The 16430-nt window shown below is 42.7% G+C and overlaps 1 protein-coding gene across 7 annotated transcripts in view; it reads right to left on the reverse strand.

Annotated features, from left to right (window-relative positions):
* Window positions 1-16430, reverse strand: part of LOC140196509 (solute carrier organic anion transporter family member 2A1-like) — a 407319-nt gene that overhangs the window by 45181 nt on the left and 345708 nt on the right. For 3 of the 7 annotated variants that reach the window (XM_072255831.1, XM_072255830.1, XM_072255832.1), the window contains one exon: window positions 16230-16294. In XM_072255831.1, the coding sequence (XP_072111932.1) occupies window positions 16230-16294 (65 nt within the window). Of the gene's footprint in view, window positions 1-4467; window positions 4645-14994; window positions 15080-16229; window positions 16295-16430 lie in introns of those variants that run through there. The other 4 variants (XR_011885730.1, XR_011885727.1, XR_011885728.1 and 1 more) reach the window with 4 other exon arrangements.

Consider the following 16430-nt stretch of genomic DNA (forward strand, 5'->3'; position numbering starts at 1 on the left):
GACGGAAATGCACAGCCAGTGCAGAGTATCCCTGTGGCTGTTCCCTTCAATAATAAGTGTACCACTTTGGGTACAGTTGAGGGGGATACACCTACCACAGGGAGAGCCACAGTGACCGGGTCTCTGGCACTGAGTCTGGTGCTGTGTCTCAGAAGAACAGAGAGAAGAGGACTGCAGTGGTAATAGAAGATTCCTTGGTTAGAGGAATAGAGATGAGATTCTGTGAGCACAATAAAGACATCCTGATGGTTTGTTGCCTCCCCGGTACCAGGGTCAGGGATGTCTTGGATCAAGTCCATGGTATTCTTAAGGATGAGGGTGAACAGCCAGAAGTCTTGGTACATATTGGCACCAATGACATAGGTAGACAAGGTGAGGAGGTCCTGAAGAGACATTATAGGGAGCTAGGTAGAAAGTTGAAAAACAGGACCTCCAAGGTAGTAATGTCTGGTTTGCTGCCCATGCTGCACACCAGTGAGGGTAAGAACAGGATGATTTGGCAAGTGAATGGATGGCTGAGCAACTGGTGTAGGTGTCAGGGGTTCAGATTTATGGATCTTTGGGATCGCTTCTCGGGAGGGTACGACCTGTATAAAAAGCATGGGTTACACCTGAAACCAAGGGGGACCAATATCCTTGCAAGCAGGTTTGCTGGAGTTGATGTGAAGATTTAAATTAGTTTGGCAAGGGATGGGAACCGGAGAGATACTGACGAAGATGAGGTAGCTGGTTTACAAACAGAGGCAATGTCTAGTGAGGAGATGCTGTTGATAGGGCAAAACTGCAGTTAACAGGATGAATTACAATGTAAAAGGTAGACAAAATCAAAAAAGGTGAATACACGTCTGAAGGTGTTATATTTAGATGCACACAGTATATAGAATAAGACCATAAGATATAGGATCAGATATAGGCCATTTGGCCTATTGTGCCTTCTGCAACATTTTACCATGGCTGATCCATTTTCCCTCTCAGCCCCAGTCTCCTACCTTCTCTGAACAACTAAGATTCTATCAAACTCTGCCTTAGATATACGTAAAGACTTGGCCTCCAGAGTTGCCTGTAACAATGAATTCCACAGATTCACCACTTTCTGGCTAAAGAAATTCCTCCTCATCTCCATTCTAAAAGGATGCCCCTCTATTCTGAGGCTGTGTTCGCTGGTACTAGTGGAAACATCCTGTCCAAACCACTCTGTTGAGACCTTTCAACATTTGATAGGTTTCAATTAGGTCACCCCTCATTCTTCTAAATTCTAGTGAATACAGGCCCAGAGCCACCAAACGCTCTTCATATGACAAGCCTTTCAATTCTGGACACATTTTTGTGAACTTCCTATGAACCCTCTTCAATGTCAGCACATCCTTTCTAAGATAAAGGGCCCAATACTGCACACAATATTCCAAGTGAGGCCTCAACAGTGTTTTAAAAAGCCTCAACATTACATCCTTGCTTTTATATTTTCTTGAAAAGAATGCTAACATTGCACTTGCCTTCCTCACCACTGTTTCTGCAAATTAACCTTTAGGGAATAATGCACAAGGACTCCCAACTCCCTTTCAACCTCAGGTTTTTTGAATTTTCTCTCAATTTGGAAAATAGTCAACCCTTTCATTTCTTCTACCAAATTCCATGACTATACACTTCCTTTCACTGTATTCCATCTGCTACCTCTTTGCCCATTCTCCTAATCGGTCTAAGTCCATCTGTAGCCTCTATACATTCTCAAAACTACCTGCAGCTCCACCTATCTTCATATCATCCACAAACTTTGCAACAAAACCATCAATTCCATCATACAAATCATTGACATATAACGTAAAAAGAATTGGTTCCAACATAGACCCTGTAGAACGCCACTAATCACCAGCAGCCAACCAAAAAAAGTACCTTTTATTCCCACTTTTTACTTCTTGCCAATCAGTCATTGCTTTACACATGCTAGTATCTTTCCTGTAATACCATGGGCTCCTTTCTTCTGCCTCTTTCCCTTCTTGAAGACTGGAGTGACATTTGCAATTTTCCAGTCTTCTGGAACCATTCCATAACCTAGTGATTCTTGAAAGATCATTACTAATGCCCCCATGGTCTCTTTACCTACTTCATTCAGAACACTGGAGTAGACACCATCCGGTACAGCTGACTTCAGACCTTTCAGTTTCCCAAGAACTTTCTCTCTAGCAATTGTAACCGCACATTTCATGATCCCTGACACCTGGAACTTCCACCATACTGTTAGTGTCTTCCACAGTGAAGACTGATGCAAAATACTTATTCAGTTTGCCCGCCATTTCCTTGTCCCCCATTACTACCTCTCCAACATTGTTTTCCAGCAGTCCGATATCCACTCTCACCTCTCTTTTACACTTCATGTATCTGAAGAAACTTTTGGTATCCTGTTTTATATTATTGGCTAGCTTACTTCCATAGTCCATCTTTTCCTTTTTAATGACTTTTTAGTTGCCTTCTGTTGGCATTTGAAAACTTCCCAATCTCTAAATTCCCACTAATTTTTGCTCTATTATACGTCCTCTCTTTGGCTTTTATGTTGGGTTTGACTTCGTTTGTTAGCCACGGTTGTGCCATCTTGTCTTTACTTCTTCCTCTTTGAGATATATATGTATCATGTGCCTTCCAGAAATTCCAGCTATTGGTGCTCTCCCATCATCCCTGCCACTGCTCTTTTCCAATCAATTTTGGCCAACTCCTCTTTCATGCCTCTATAATTCCACTGTAATACTGATATATCTGACTTGTAGTTTCTCCTTCTCAAATTTTATAATATTCTATCATATTGTGATCATTTGCCCCTTTGCTTCTTTTAGTTTCTCTCTAATCACTTCCTGTTCATTGCACAACACCCAATCTAGAATAGCTCATCCCCTCGTGGGCTCTAAAAAGCCACCTCGTAGGCATTCTAGAAACTCCCTTACTTTTGATCCAAGACTAACCTGCTTTTCCCAATCTACCTGCATGTTGAACACCCCCATGACTATTGTAACATTGGCCTTTGGCATGCATTTTCTATTTCCCATAGTAATTTGTAGACCACATCCTTACTATTGTTTGGGGTTCTGCATATAACCTCATCATCAGAGGCTTGCGGTTCCTTAGCTCTATTCAGATGATTCAACACCATCCAACCCTATATCACCTCATTCTAATGATTTGATTTCATATTTTTTAACCAACAGAGCCACGCCTCCCATTCTGCCTACCTGCCTGTTTCTTTGATACAACGTGTATCCTTGGACACTAAGCTCCCAAGTATAATCTTCTTTCAGCCATGATTTAGTGATGCTCACAAAGTTATACATGCCAATCTGTAAATGAGCTACAACTTCATCTAGCTTATACCGTATACTGCGTGCATTTTAATCCTGTATTCATCATTTTCGATTTCGTCTGCATCTTAGATTGCAACTCATCCTGTTGATTATCGGCAGCCCCTTCTTGCTAGGAGTCACAGTACACATTGCCTCTGTTTGTAACTATGATTTCCATCCTCCTGCCAAATTAGTTGAAACCCTCCCAAACAACTCTGGCAACCCTGCTCACAAGAATATTGGTCCCCTCAGATTCAGGTATAACCTGTTGCTTTGTACAGGCCGTACCTACTGCAGAAGAGATCCCAATGATCCATAAATCTGAGCCTTGCCCCCTGCACCAATTGCTCAGCCATGCACTCACCTGCCAAATCATCCTGTTCTTACCCTCAATGGTACATGGCATGGGCAGCAATCCAGAATGGAGGACTTGTTTTTCAGCTTTCCACTTAGATCCCTAAAATGTCTCTTCAGGACCTCATCACCTTGTCTACCTACATCATTGGTGCTAATATGCTCCAAGACTTCTGGCTGCTCACTGTCCCCCCTTGAGAATGCCATGGACCCAATCCAATTCACCCCTGACCCTTGCACCTGGGAGGCAACACACCATCCAGGTGTCTCTTTTGTGTCCACAAGATCTCATCTCTGTTCCTCTGACTGTGGAATCTTCTATCACCACTGTAGACTTCTATGCCTCTCTGTTCTTCTGAGACACAGCACCAACTCAGTGCCAGAGACACTGGAGCAGTCCTCTGATTGGTTGTCCACCTCAACAGTATCTACAGTGAGTACAGCCACAGGTGTACTCCACACTGGCTGTGCATTTCCCTTCCTTTTCCTGACAGTCACTCAGTTACCTGTCTCCTGCAACCTCCTTGTTGCTCCTGTCTATCACCTCCTCAGTCTTCCATATGAGCCGAAGGTGATCGAGCTGCAGTTCCAGTTCCTTAATACATTCTCTCAGAAGCTGCAGCTCGGTGCACCTGGTGCAGGTATGTCTGTCCAGGAGACCAGAGGTCTCCCAGAATTCACACTTCTCATAAACAGTACAAAACACTGCCCCTGGAACCATTCTCACTGCACTACTCTGCCCTAAGAGATGAGGAATGAACAATTAAGATCAAAAAGAGAAACTTACCAGATATTTACCTCGCTCAACAGATGAACTTGTAGCACCGTTAGAGAGATTGGTATGTATGAAGTTGTAGGCATCACTGAATCATGGCTGAAAGAAGATTATAGCTGGGAGCTTAATGTCCAAGGATACACATTGTATCAAAGGGACAGGCAGGAAGGCAGAGGGGTTGGTGTTGCTCTGTTGGTTAAAAAATGAAATTAAATCATTAGAAAGGTCAGAGGGTATTGATTCGTTGTGAGTAGATCAAAGGAACTGCAAGGATAAAAAGACCCTGATGGGGTCCCCCAAACATTACTAAGGACGTGTTCTATAAATTACCAACAGAGATAGAAAATGCATGCCAAAAAGGCAATGTTACAATAGTCATGGGAGGCTACAATATGCTGGAAGATTGGAAAAATCCGGTTGGTGCTGGATCCCAAGAGGAGAAATTTGTAGAACACCTACTAGATGGTTTGAGAGCAGCTCATGGTTGAGCCCACCAGGGATTTGACTACTCTGGATTGAATGTTGTGTAATGAACCAGAATTAATTACAGGCCTTAAGGTTAAAGAAACCTGAGGTTCAAGTAATCATAATATGATTGAATTCACTCTGAAATTTGAGAAAGAGAAGATGTATCAGTATTACACTGGAGGAAAGGGAATTACAGAGGCATGAGAGTGGAGTTGGCCAAAATTAATTGGAAAAGAACACTGGCAGGGATAATGGCCAAAACAGCAATAGTTGGAATTTCTGAAAGCAATTCAGAAGGTACATGAAATAATAGATCTCAAAGAGGAAGAAGTATTCTAAAGGCAAAATGACACAACCGTGGCTAACAAGTCAAAGCCAACATAAAAACTCAAGAGAGCGCATATATTAGAGCAAAAATTAGTGGGAAGTTAGAGGCTTGGGAAGATTTTAAATACCAACAGAAGGCAACTAAAAAGTTATTAAGAAGAAAGAGATTGAATATGAAACTAAGCTAGCCAATAATATTAAAGAGGATACCAAAAATTTCTTCAGATACAAAAAGGGTAAAAGAGAGGTGAGAGTGAACATTGGACCCATGGAAAACAATACTCAAGACTTAGTAATGGGGAACAAGGAAATGGTGGATAAACTGAATAAGTATTTTGCATTCCTAGGGAGATCATTCTTGGGAAAGTGAAAGGTCTGAAGGTAGTTAAGTCACTTGAACCAGATGGTGCACACACCAGTGTTGTGAAATTGGTGGTTGAAGAGATTGTGGAGACAAGAGTAATGATTTTTCAAGATTCCCTAAATTCTGGAATGGTTCAAGAAGACTGGAAATTGTAAATGTCACTCCACTTGTCAAAAAGGGAATAAGGTAGAAAAGAGGAAATTATAGGCTTGAAAGGCTTGTCATCTGAAGAGTGTTTGATAGCTCTGAGACTGTACTCACTGGAATTCAGAAGAATCAATGGTGACCTGATTGAAAGCTAACGAATGTAGAAAGGAGAGGAGGAGGAATATCTTTAGCTGGAGAGCCATAAGACCATAAGACATAGGGGCAGAATTATCTTCCCTAAAAACATCCGATAACGTAGTCTCCATAGCTGCCTCTGGTAACAAATTCCACAATTACAACACCCTCTGTCTAAAGAAATTTCTCTGCATCTCTGTTTTAAATGGACGCCCCTCTATTGTGAGGCTGTGCCCTCTTGTCTTAGACTTCTCCACCATGGGAAACATCCTTTCCACATCTTTCAACATTCGAAAGGTTTTAATCAGATCCCTCCTCATCCTTCTAAATTCCAGTAAGTACTGATCCAGAGCTATCGAAAGTTCCACTTTCAATCCCGGAATCACCTTTGCGAACCTCCTCTGAGCCCTCTCCAATGCCAGCATATCTGTTCTTAGATGAAGAGCCCAAAACTGTTCACAATACTCAAGGTGAGGCCTCACTAGTGCCTTATAAACCCTCAGCAGCACATCTCTGCTCTTGAATTCTAGACCTCTTGAAATGAATGCTAACAGTGCAGTTGCCTTTCTCACCATCGACTCAACCTGCAGGTTAACCTTTAGAGTTTTCTGTATAAGGACTCTCAAATCTCATTGCATCTCAGATTTGGATTTTTTTCCCCATTTAGAAAATAGTCTGTACGTTTATTTCTTCTACGAAAGTGCATGACCATGCATTTTCCAATATTGTATTTCATTTGCCACTTTCTTGCCCATTTTCCTAATCTAAGTCCTTCTGGAGCCTACCTGTCTCCTCAACATGAGACTTTTTTTTTTAACTGTGCCCATGGTCTGCTCTTTATCAAATTACAGTATTGCTTTGTAACGATATGTTATAATTATGTGGTTTTGTCAGTTATTCTTGGTTTGTCCTGTGTTTCTGTGATATCTTTCTGGAGGAACATTGTATCATTTTTTAATGCATGCATTTCTAAATGACAATAAACGAGGACTGAGTGTCCTCATAATCATAACATTACCTGCCCCTCCACCAATCTTTATATCATCTAAATCATTGATATACAGCATAAAAAGAAGCGGTCCCAACAACGACCTCAATGGAGTTTCAGGATGTTTCCTATGGTGGGAGAGTCTAGAACCAGAGGACCTAGCCTCAGAATAGAGCGGAGTCCTTTTTGGAACGGAGATGAAGAGGAATCTCTTTAGGCAGAGTGTGGTGAATCTGCAGAATTTGTTGCCACAGGCAGCCAAGTCTTTATGTATATTTAAGGCAGAGGTTGATAGATTCTTGATTAGTCATAGGGCATGAAGGGATATGGGGAGAAGGCAGGTGATTGGAGCTGAGAGGGAAAATGATGATCGAAGGGTAGAGCAGACTTGATGGGCCAAGTGGCCTAATTTTGCTCCTATATCTTACGGTTTTAAAGGGAAAGGTTAAATATATGTCAGAACTTTATTCCCTAGAGCGTAGGAGAATGAGGAGAGAGATATGCGTAAGATAGGATAATGCAAGCAGGTTTCTCCCCCATACTGAAGTCAGTTGAGACTAGAACTAGAGGTCGCAGGTTACGGATGTTTAACACGCTGGTTAAGATTTTTACTATTATGCTGTAAGTATTTAATTTTAGCAGTTTGGTAAGAGCAGTCTGTTCTGCTTTCAGCCTGTTTGGGTTTGAGCTGAGATAAGAAGCTTTATTATTCAACTTAGGAATGTGTCAATCAGGATGGTAGATTTGGAAGGAGGTTCTAGAGGACGTGGGTGGAGAAGTCTCTGTTGGCAGGAGCTGGAGGAAGTAATGGGGCTAAAAGATGACTGAGGATGCCGTCCCTGTTGCACAAGGTGCTTTGTGCAGATGAGTGGCTTCAAGGAGGAAGAACCAATACCCCTGTGGGAGACCCGTTTGTTCAAGATTGGATGCTGTGTGATTGCCCTGGGCATTGATCAAGTGGGTTTGTGTTTAAACCTGTGTTAAACTATTGCCTGGTAAAGTGCTGAAGATACGTGGTTATGGACACCACAGGGATTGAGCATTGGTGCGTACAAACGTTTGTAGATATGTACAAAGATAGTAGGAGTATGGAGTGCTCTGTCGTAGGTTCAGGTCAGTGAGACAAGGCAAAATAACAGTTCAGCAAGGGCCTTTTTCTGTGATATAGTGCTCTGTGACTCTTTGACTGGGTCGATAGGCCTAGTAATAGAGTGTGTGGCTGAGGGGTTGGTACAATGGCAGGGCTGCTGCTTCTTAGACCACTGGATTTCTTCTGGGGTAGTTACGACCTGTACAAGAATGGATTGCACTTAAACCGGAACTGTTTCAATATCTTTGCAGAGAGATGTTTAACAGTGGGACGAGACTCTGAACAGGAGCAAGTCACGGGTAAAGCAGTAGTCAGCAAGAACAAATTGAGTAATCAGAATAGCCAGGGGAACAGTAAAGGCAATGAAAGGAAAAGCATTATTTCAATGCACAAAGTTTAACAGGTGAGGTGGATTGACTCAGAGTATGGATTGCTTCTGAGGACTGGGATGTTACAGCTATAACAGAAACATAGCTGAACTTAGTATTCCAGGATACAGATGTTGCAGGTGTGACAAAGGTTCAGGTAAGTGAGGAAGAGGTGTTGCATTTTGATTAAGGAAGGAAGAGGTAACATTCTTGGGGGATTGTCCAAAAGCACAGCAAGTGGAAGGCTTATCTACTGATGTCTACTATAAGCCTATAAGCCTACTGACTCTCACAGCTATCTCTACTATTCCTCTTCTCACCCTGTCTCTTGCAAAAATGCCATCCCCTTCTCTCAATTCCTCCGTCTCTGCCGCATCTGCTCTCAGGATGAGGCTTTTCATTCCAGGACGAGGGAGATGTCCTCCTTTTTTAAAGACAGGGGCTTCCCTTCCTCCACCATCAACTCTGCTCTCAAACGCATCTTCCCCATTTCACGCCCATCTGCTCTCACTCCATCCTCCTGCCACCCCACCAGGAATAGGGTTCCCCTGGTCCTCACCTACCACTACACCAGCCTCTGGGTCCGATATATTATTCTCTGTAACTTCTGCCACCTCCAACGGGATCCCACCACTAAGTACATCTTTCCCTCCACCCCCCCCCCCGCTTTCCGCGACTCCCTTGTCCGATGCAGACTGGGAGATCGTTTCGCTGAACACCTACGCTCTGTCTGCCAGAGAAAGCAGGATCTCCCAGTGGCCGCACATTTTAATTCCATATCCCATTCCCATTCTGATATGTCTATCCACGGCCTCCTCTACTGTAAAGATGAAGCCACACTCAGGTTGGAGGAACAACACATTATATTCCGTCTGGGTAGCCTCCAACCTGATGGCATGAACATTGACTTCTCTAACTTCCGCTAATGCCCCACCTCCCCCCCCCACCCCATCTGCTATTTATTTATACACACACATTCTTTCTCTCACTCTCCTTTTTCTCTCTCTGTCCCTCTGACTATATCCCTTGCCCATCCTTTGGGTTCCCCCCCCCCACTTTCCTTCTCCCTGGGCCTCCTGTCCCATGATCCTCTCATATCCCTTTTGCCAATCACCTGTCCAGCTCTTGGCTCCATCCCTCCCCTCCTGTCTTCTCCCATCATTTTGGATCTCCCCCTCCCCCTCCCTCTCCCACTTTCAAATCTCTTTCTAGCTCTTCCTTCAGTTAGTCCTGACGAAGGGTGTCGGTCCGAAACGTCGACTGTACCTCTTCCTAGAGATGCTGCCTGGCCTGCTGCGTTCACCAGCAACTTTGGTGTGAATTCCATCATCCAAATTGTTGATATGTAACATAAAAAGAATCAATCCCAACACTGACACCTGTGGAACATCACTAGTCACAGCAGCTAACCAGAAAAGGCTCCCTTTATTCCCACTCTTTGCCTCCTGCTAATCAGTCACTGCTTTATCCTTGCCAGAATCTTTCCTGTAACACTAATGGCTTGTAGCTTGTTAAGCAGCCTCATGTGTGGCATCTTGTCAAAGACCTCTGGCAATTGAAGAACACATCAACCAATTCTCCTTTGTCTATCCTTTTTGCTATTTCTTCAAAGAATTAGTATGGATAGCCAGAGGCTTTTTCCCAGGGCTGAAATGGCTGCCACAAGAGGGCACAGGTTTAAGGTGCTTGGGAGTAGGTACAGAGGAGATGTCAGGGGTAAGTTTCTTTACTCAGAGTGGTGAATGCGTGGAATGGGCTGCTGGCAACGGTGGTGGAGGCAGACATGATAGGGTCTTTTTAGAGACTTTTGGGTAGGTACATGGGGCTTAGAAAAATAGAGGGCTATGGGTAACACTAGTAATTTCTAAGGCAGGGACATGTTCGGCACAACTTTGTGGGCAGAAGGGCCTGTATTGTACTGTAGGTTTTCTATGTTTCTTTGTTTCTAATTCCAACAGACTTAGAGTTTACAGAAGGAGGTTGAGAAGCAAGACCACAAAGGTAGTAATCTCGGGATTACTACCTGTGCCACGTGACAGTGAGTATTGGAATAGAATGAGGTGGAGGATGAATGCATGGCTGAGGGATTGGAGCAGGGGGCAGAGATTCAGATTTCTGGATCATTGGGACCTCTTTTGGGGCAGGTATGACCTGTACAAAAAGGACGGGTTGCACTTGAATCACAAGGGGACCAATATCCTGGCGGGAAGGTTTGCAAAGGCTATTGGGAAGAGTTAAAACTAGAATTGATGGGGGGTGGGAACTGAACTGAAGCGACCTATGTAGGTTTTCTATGTTTCTATGTCAGGCAAAATTTTTCCTTGAGAAAACCATGCTGACTATGGCCTATTTTATCACAAGTCTCCAAGTGCCCTGAGACCTCATCCTTAATAATCGATCCAACATCTTTGCACACACTGAGGTCAGACTAGCTGGTTAATAGTTTCCTTTCTTTTGTTACTCTCCCTTCTTGAAGAGCGAAGTGACATTTGCAACTTTCCAGTCTTCTAGAACCATTTCAGAACTTAGTGATTCTTAAAAGATCACTACTAAATGTTCCACAATCTATTCAGCCACCCTTACCTGGTTTGTACACCATCTGGTCTAGGTGACTTATCACCCTTCAGACCTTGCAGTTTCCCTAGAACCTTCTCTCTACTTATGGTAACTTCACACTCTTTATGACCCCTGATACCTGGAACTTCCACCACACTGCTAGTGTCTTCCTTAGTGAAGACTAATGCAAAATACTTATTCAGTTTGTTCGCCATTTCCTTGTGCCCCATTACTACCTCTTCAGCATCTTTTTCCAGATGTCCACTATCCCCTTGCATCTCTGTTTTACACTTTATGGGCCTGAAGAAACTTTTGGTATCCTCATTAATATTATTGGCTAACTTACTTTTACGTTCCACCTTTAACTTAATTACTTTTTTAGTTGCCATCTGTTGGTTTTTGAAGGCTTCCCAAACCTCTAACTTCCCACTAATTTTAGCTCTATAATATGCCCTCTCTTTGGCTTTTATGTTGGCTTTCATTTCTCTTGATAGCCATGGTTCTGTCATCTTGTCTTTAGAATCCTTCTTCCTCTTTGGTATGCATACAGTCTGTGCCTTCCGAACTGCTTCCAGAAATTCCAGCCATTGCTGCTCTGCCATCATCCCTGCCAGAGTTCTTTTCCAATCAATTCTGACCAACTCTTCTCTTATGCCCCTGTCCCTTTACTCCACTGTAATACTGATACGTTCCACTTTAGCTTCTCCTTCTTAAACTTCAGGTGAATTTGATCATATTATTTTCACTTTTCCCCTAAGGGTTCTTTTACCTTAAGCTCTCTAATCAATTCCTGTTCATGGCAAAACACCCAATCCAGAATAACTGATCCCCTAGTGGGCTTAACCACAAGCTGCTCTAAAAAGCCATCTCGCAGGCATTCTAGAAATTCTCCTTCTTGGAATCCCGCACCAACTTAATTTTCCCAATCTACTTGCATATTGAAATCCTCCATAATGATTGTAACATTGCCCTTTTGGCATACATTTCCTATGTTGTAATCTGTAGACCACATCTTTACTACTGTTTGGAGGTCTGTATACAACTCCCATCAGGATCTTTTAACCCTTGCAGTTCCTTAGCTCCACAATGATTCAACACCTACCGACACTATGTCACCTCTTTCTAATGATTTGATTTCATTTTTACCGCCCCCTCTGCCTTACTGCCTATCCTTTCGATACAATGTTTATGCTTGAACATTAGGCTCCCAGCTATAGTCTTCTTTCAGCCATGATACAGTGGTACCTACATCATACATGGCAACTGTGTTAGAAGTTGATCCGTTTATTCCATTTACTGCACACTTTCAAGTATAACACCTTCAGTCCTGTATTCACCCTTCTCAATTTTGTCTGCCTTTTACATTGCAACACATCCTTTTGACTGCAATTTTGCCTTTTCAATAGCCTCTCCTCACTAGACATTGCCTTGTAGGTACATAGACCACGATGTCTGGTCCATGTACCTCCCACCTAAGAATGCTGATGACTCGATCTGAGATATCGCGGACCCTGGCACCATGCAGAAATCTTGTTCTCATCCACAGAACCTCCTGTCCATTCCTCTAACTAATGAATCCCTTGTCACCACAACGTGCCTTTTCAACGCCCCCCCCCCACACCCCCCACCCTTCCCTTCTGAGTCACTGAGCTGGACTCAGTACCAGAGACCCGGCCACTGCGACTTTCCTCGGTTAGGTCAAACTCAGCAGTACCCAAAGTGATATACCCGTTGTTGACAGGAATGGCCACAGGGGTACTCTGCACTGGCTCCTTAACCCCTTTCCCCTTCCTGGCTGTCACCAGTTTACTGTATCCTGCACACTGGGTGTAATTGCCTCTCTACATGTCCTAACTATCACCCCTTCAGCCTCCCAAATGTTCCAGATATCATCCAGTTCCAGCTCCAACTCCTTAATTGTTAGAAATTACAGCTGGATGCACTCCTTGCAATTTTAGTTGTCAGACACTGGAGGTCTCCCTGCCTTCGACATCAAGAGAAAATCTGCAGATGCTGGAAATCCAAACAACACACACAAAATGCTGAAGGACCCTTTGGCAGGACCTGAAACGTCGACTGTTTTCCATAGATGTTGCCTGGCCTGCCGAGTTCCTCCAGCATTTTGTGTGTGTTGATTAACGAAGAGTTTTTCTTTTCTTTGCCTTCTCTGACTGAAGCCTCCTTTTCACAGAAGCCTCGAAGAGCTGAAGTCTCAAGATCACCACTCTGACTCTGTTTACTCGGACAATGGCCATTATGCTTGCCCGTCTTCCTTTAATTTGCTCTTGCTAATCAACCACAAATGCAAGGTGGTTGCTGGTCAGAACTTAATTTCGCTGCTGCAACCCACTGCTGCCTTTTTCTACCCAGCAGTGGACCTCTCAAACTTCCAAGATCCAGATGGGTCACTGGTCAAAGCTCTAATACAGCATATATTTGAAGAAAACAAAGACAAACTGAACATGCATTTGGGCTGAAGCCTCATTGCTTGACTTCGGAAGAAAGAACATAGTTCAGCCAACTCAATGTCTCATAAATTCTGACACCCATACCTTCCACTGGTTCAACAACTATTACTCATACGTTCAAACACTATTACCAATATGCAATATGATTCTGCTTTTTACTCCTAATAGTTTAAATTCCTTGCGGCTGTTCTACTTATCCTTGCTGTTATAGACTCTGGGTCCTTGCTGTTGGATACTTCAGATCCTAGTTGTTGAATTTTCAGCTGACTTTGAAATATGGTCAGTGTCAAAGTGACACTGCTCCCTGTGCTTCTTCAAATATTGAGAAACACAGGGAAGACAAAACTTACCTATAGATACTCTGATTTCCCTTCTTAACTGTCAATTTACATGCAGGGGATGCACAAATTCAACAGAGATTCAGAAGAGAGAAACTATGATACTGACTCTGATAAGCAATGCGAATCTCCAACTTTCCCTCCCTCCCTGTCCCTTTTGAAACATCTGAACCCCAGAACATAGAGCAACCATTCCTGTCCTTGTGTCAGCCATAATGGACATAACATCCATCCCACTGACAGCAATTTTGCTCTCTCAACTATTCTTCCTTCCTCACAGTCCTTCTACAGGTTGCACCTAGCTGTATATCAATTGCCCCATCCTCTGACCTATCATTCTGATTCCTATCCACCTGCCAAACTAATTTAAACCCTCAACAACCCTAGAAAATCTGCCCAAAAGGATATTGGTTCCACTCAAGTTCAGGCATAACCCATCCTTTTTCTCCTGTTCCTACCTTTCCCAGAAGTAATCCCAATAATTTACAAATCTGAAACCCTGCCCCTGCACCAAATATTCAGCCACACATTATCGGAATGATATGGATGGGCATCTTGGTCATAGAGACATATTGTTCCACAGCACAGAAAAAGGCTCTTCAGCCCTCAGGTATCCAAGCCAACCAAGATGGATCAGTAGTGCCAAGGGGCCTATTTCCGTATTGTATAACTCTATAAAGCCTTTTAATGCTATCACATCCGTATTCAAGTGATTAAAACAAGCATCTCAGTGAACCAAATTTATCAAAGTTGAACAACTAATGGCATTTGTAGCCTTAGCATCTAAATAAAGTCCCCTTTTACCTTCTTTGATACAGCACAGAAACAAGCCATTTGGCCCATATAGTCCGTGCTAATTTATTGTTGTGCTCATCCCATCCACCTGCACCTGGACCATAGCCCTCCTTACCTGTCCCATCAATATACTTCTTCAAATTTCTCTTATATGTTGCAATTGAACTCTTATCTACCATTTCTGCTGACAGCTCGTTCAACACTCACACTATCCTCTTAGCAAAGAAGATCTCCCTCAAAGCTCCCCTTACATATTTCACCTTTCATTCTTAACTCATGACCTCTAGTTTCTCGTCTCACCCAAATGCAGTGGTAAAAGCTTACTTGCATTTATCGGTGACCAGAACTGCATACTACAGTCCACATTAGGCTGAACCGTCGTCTTATACCACTTCAACATAGCATCCAAACTCCAGTACTCAATACTTTGATTTATGAAGGTCAGTGTTCTCAATACAATTCAATTCTCAATACAAGCTCTCAATACAACACTACCTATGACACCATTTTCAAGGAGGGCAAGGAGCCAGGAGTTGTGATACATATTGATACCAACATCAGTAGAAAAAGGGACGAGGTCCTGAAAAAAAAGAATACAATCAATTAGGAAGGAAGCTGAGAAGCAGGACATCAAGGGTAGTAATCTCAGGATTAATGCCTGTGCCACACGACAAAGAGGATAGGAATAGAATGAGGTGGCAGATAAATGGGTGGCTGAAGAATTGGAGCAGGGGACAGGGATTCAGATTTCTGGATAATTGCAATCTATTCTGGGCAGGTGAGACCTGTACAAAAGGGACGGGTTGCACTTGAATCCGAGGGGGACCAATATTCTTGTGGGCAGGTTTACCAGAGCTGTTGAGAGTGATTTAAACTAATATGGCGGGGGATGTGAACCAGTATGATAGAATTGAGAGTGAGCCAGCAGATTTACAAGTAGATGATGTTACATGAACGTAAGGAAGGACAAGCTAATGACTGGGTACAAATGCAGACAGAGTAAAGAGTTAAATTGTACCACAAAGGCAAATTTGAAAACGGCGAAGAATGCAGGACTGAAGGTGCTGTATTTAAAAGCACGTAGCATTCGGAATAAGGTGGGCAAACTCGTGACACAATTACAAATTGGTTGGTATGACTTTGTGGGCATCTCTGAGACGTGGCTGAAAGAAGGTCATAGTTGGGATCTTAACATCAAAGGATATACTTTGTATCAAAAGGACAGGCAGGAAGGCATAGGCGGTGGTGTGGCTCTGTTGGTAATAGATGGAATTACATCTTTAGAAAGAGGTGACATAAGGTCAGAGAATGTTGAGTTATTGTGGATGAAGAAAATGCAATCATATATAAGTCTTCAAATAGTAGACAAGATGAGGGGTTAAGATTGCAAAGGGAGCTGGAAAAGGCATATAATAAGGGTAATGACAAAATTGTAATAGAGGACTTCAAAATGCAAGGGGATTGGAAAATCAGGTTGGTGTCGGATCACAAGAGATGGAGTTTGTTGAATGCCTATGAGATGGCTTTTTAGAACAGCTTTGTGCTTGAGCCTGCTCGGCTCAGGATTACACCCCTAATCTTGGTGTCATCCCAAAAGTTGCTGATCTAGTTTATCACATAGAATATATGTTACCATTTTTTCCAATTTGGACAGAAACAGAAAAATATTCAAAATTCAAATTATATGATTCATTTCATTATGGGTAATGCAACAAGCATTCCCTACTCACCAATTGCCCTCATCAATAGAAATTGAATTCCTATTGCAAAAGATTTTTCTTCAGGTCTCACTAACCTATGGAAAGCAAAAGTGAAAAAAAAAATGGTTTCAAATTTTTTCATGTAAAAATTGCAGCATGTGCTTTGAGATAAAATTTAATATGAGCCAATTGTCAATCACAATCTTTTTATTTTGATTACACATGCACATA

The sequence above is a fragment of the Mobula birostris genome, chromosome 4 (assembly GCF_030028105.1).
Source record: "Mobula birostris isolate sMobBir1 chromosome 4, sMobBir1.hap1, whole genome shotgun sequence".
Taxonomy (NCBI): Eukaryota; Metazoa; Chordata; class Chondrichthyes; order Myliobatiformes; family Myliobatidae; genus Mobula; species Mobula birostris.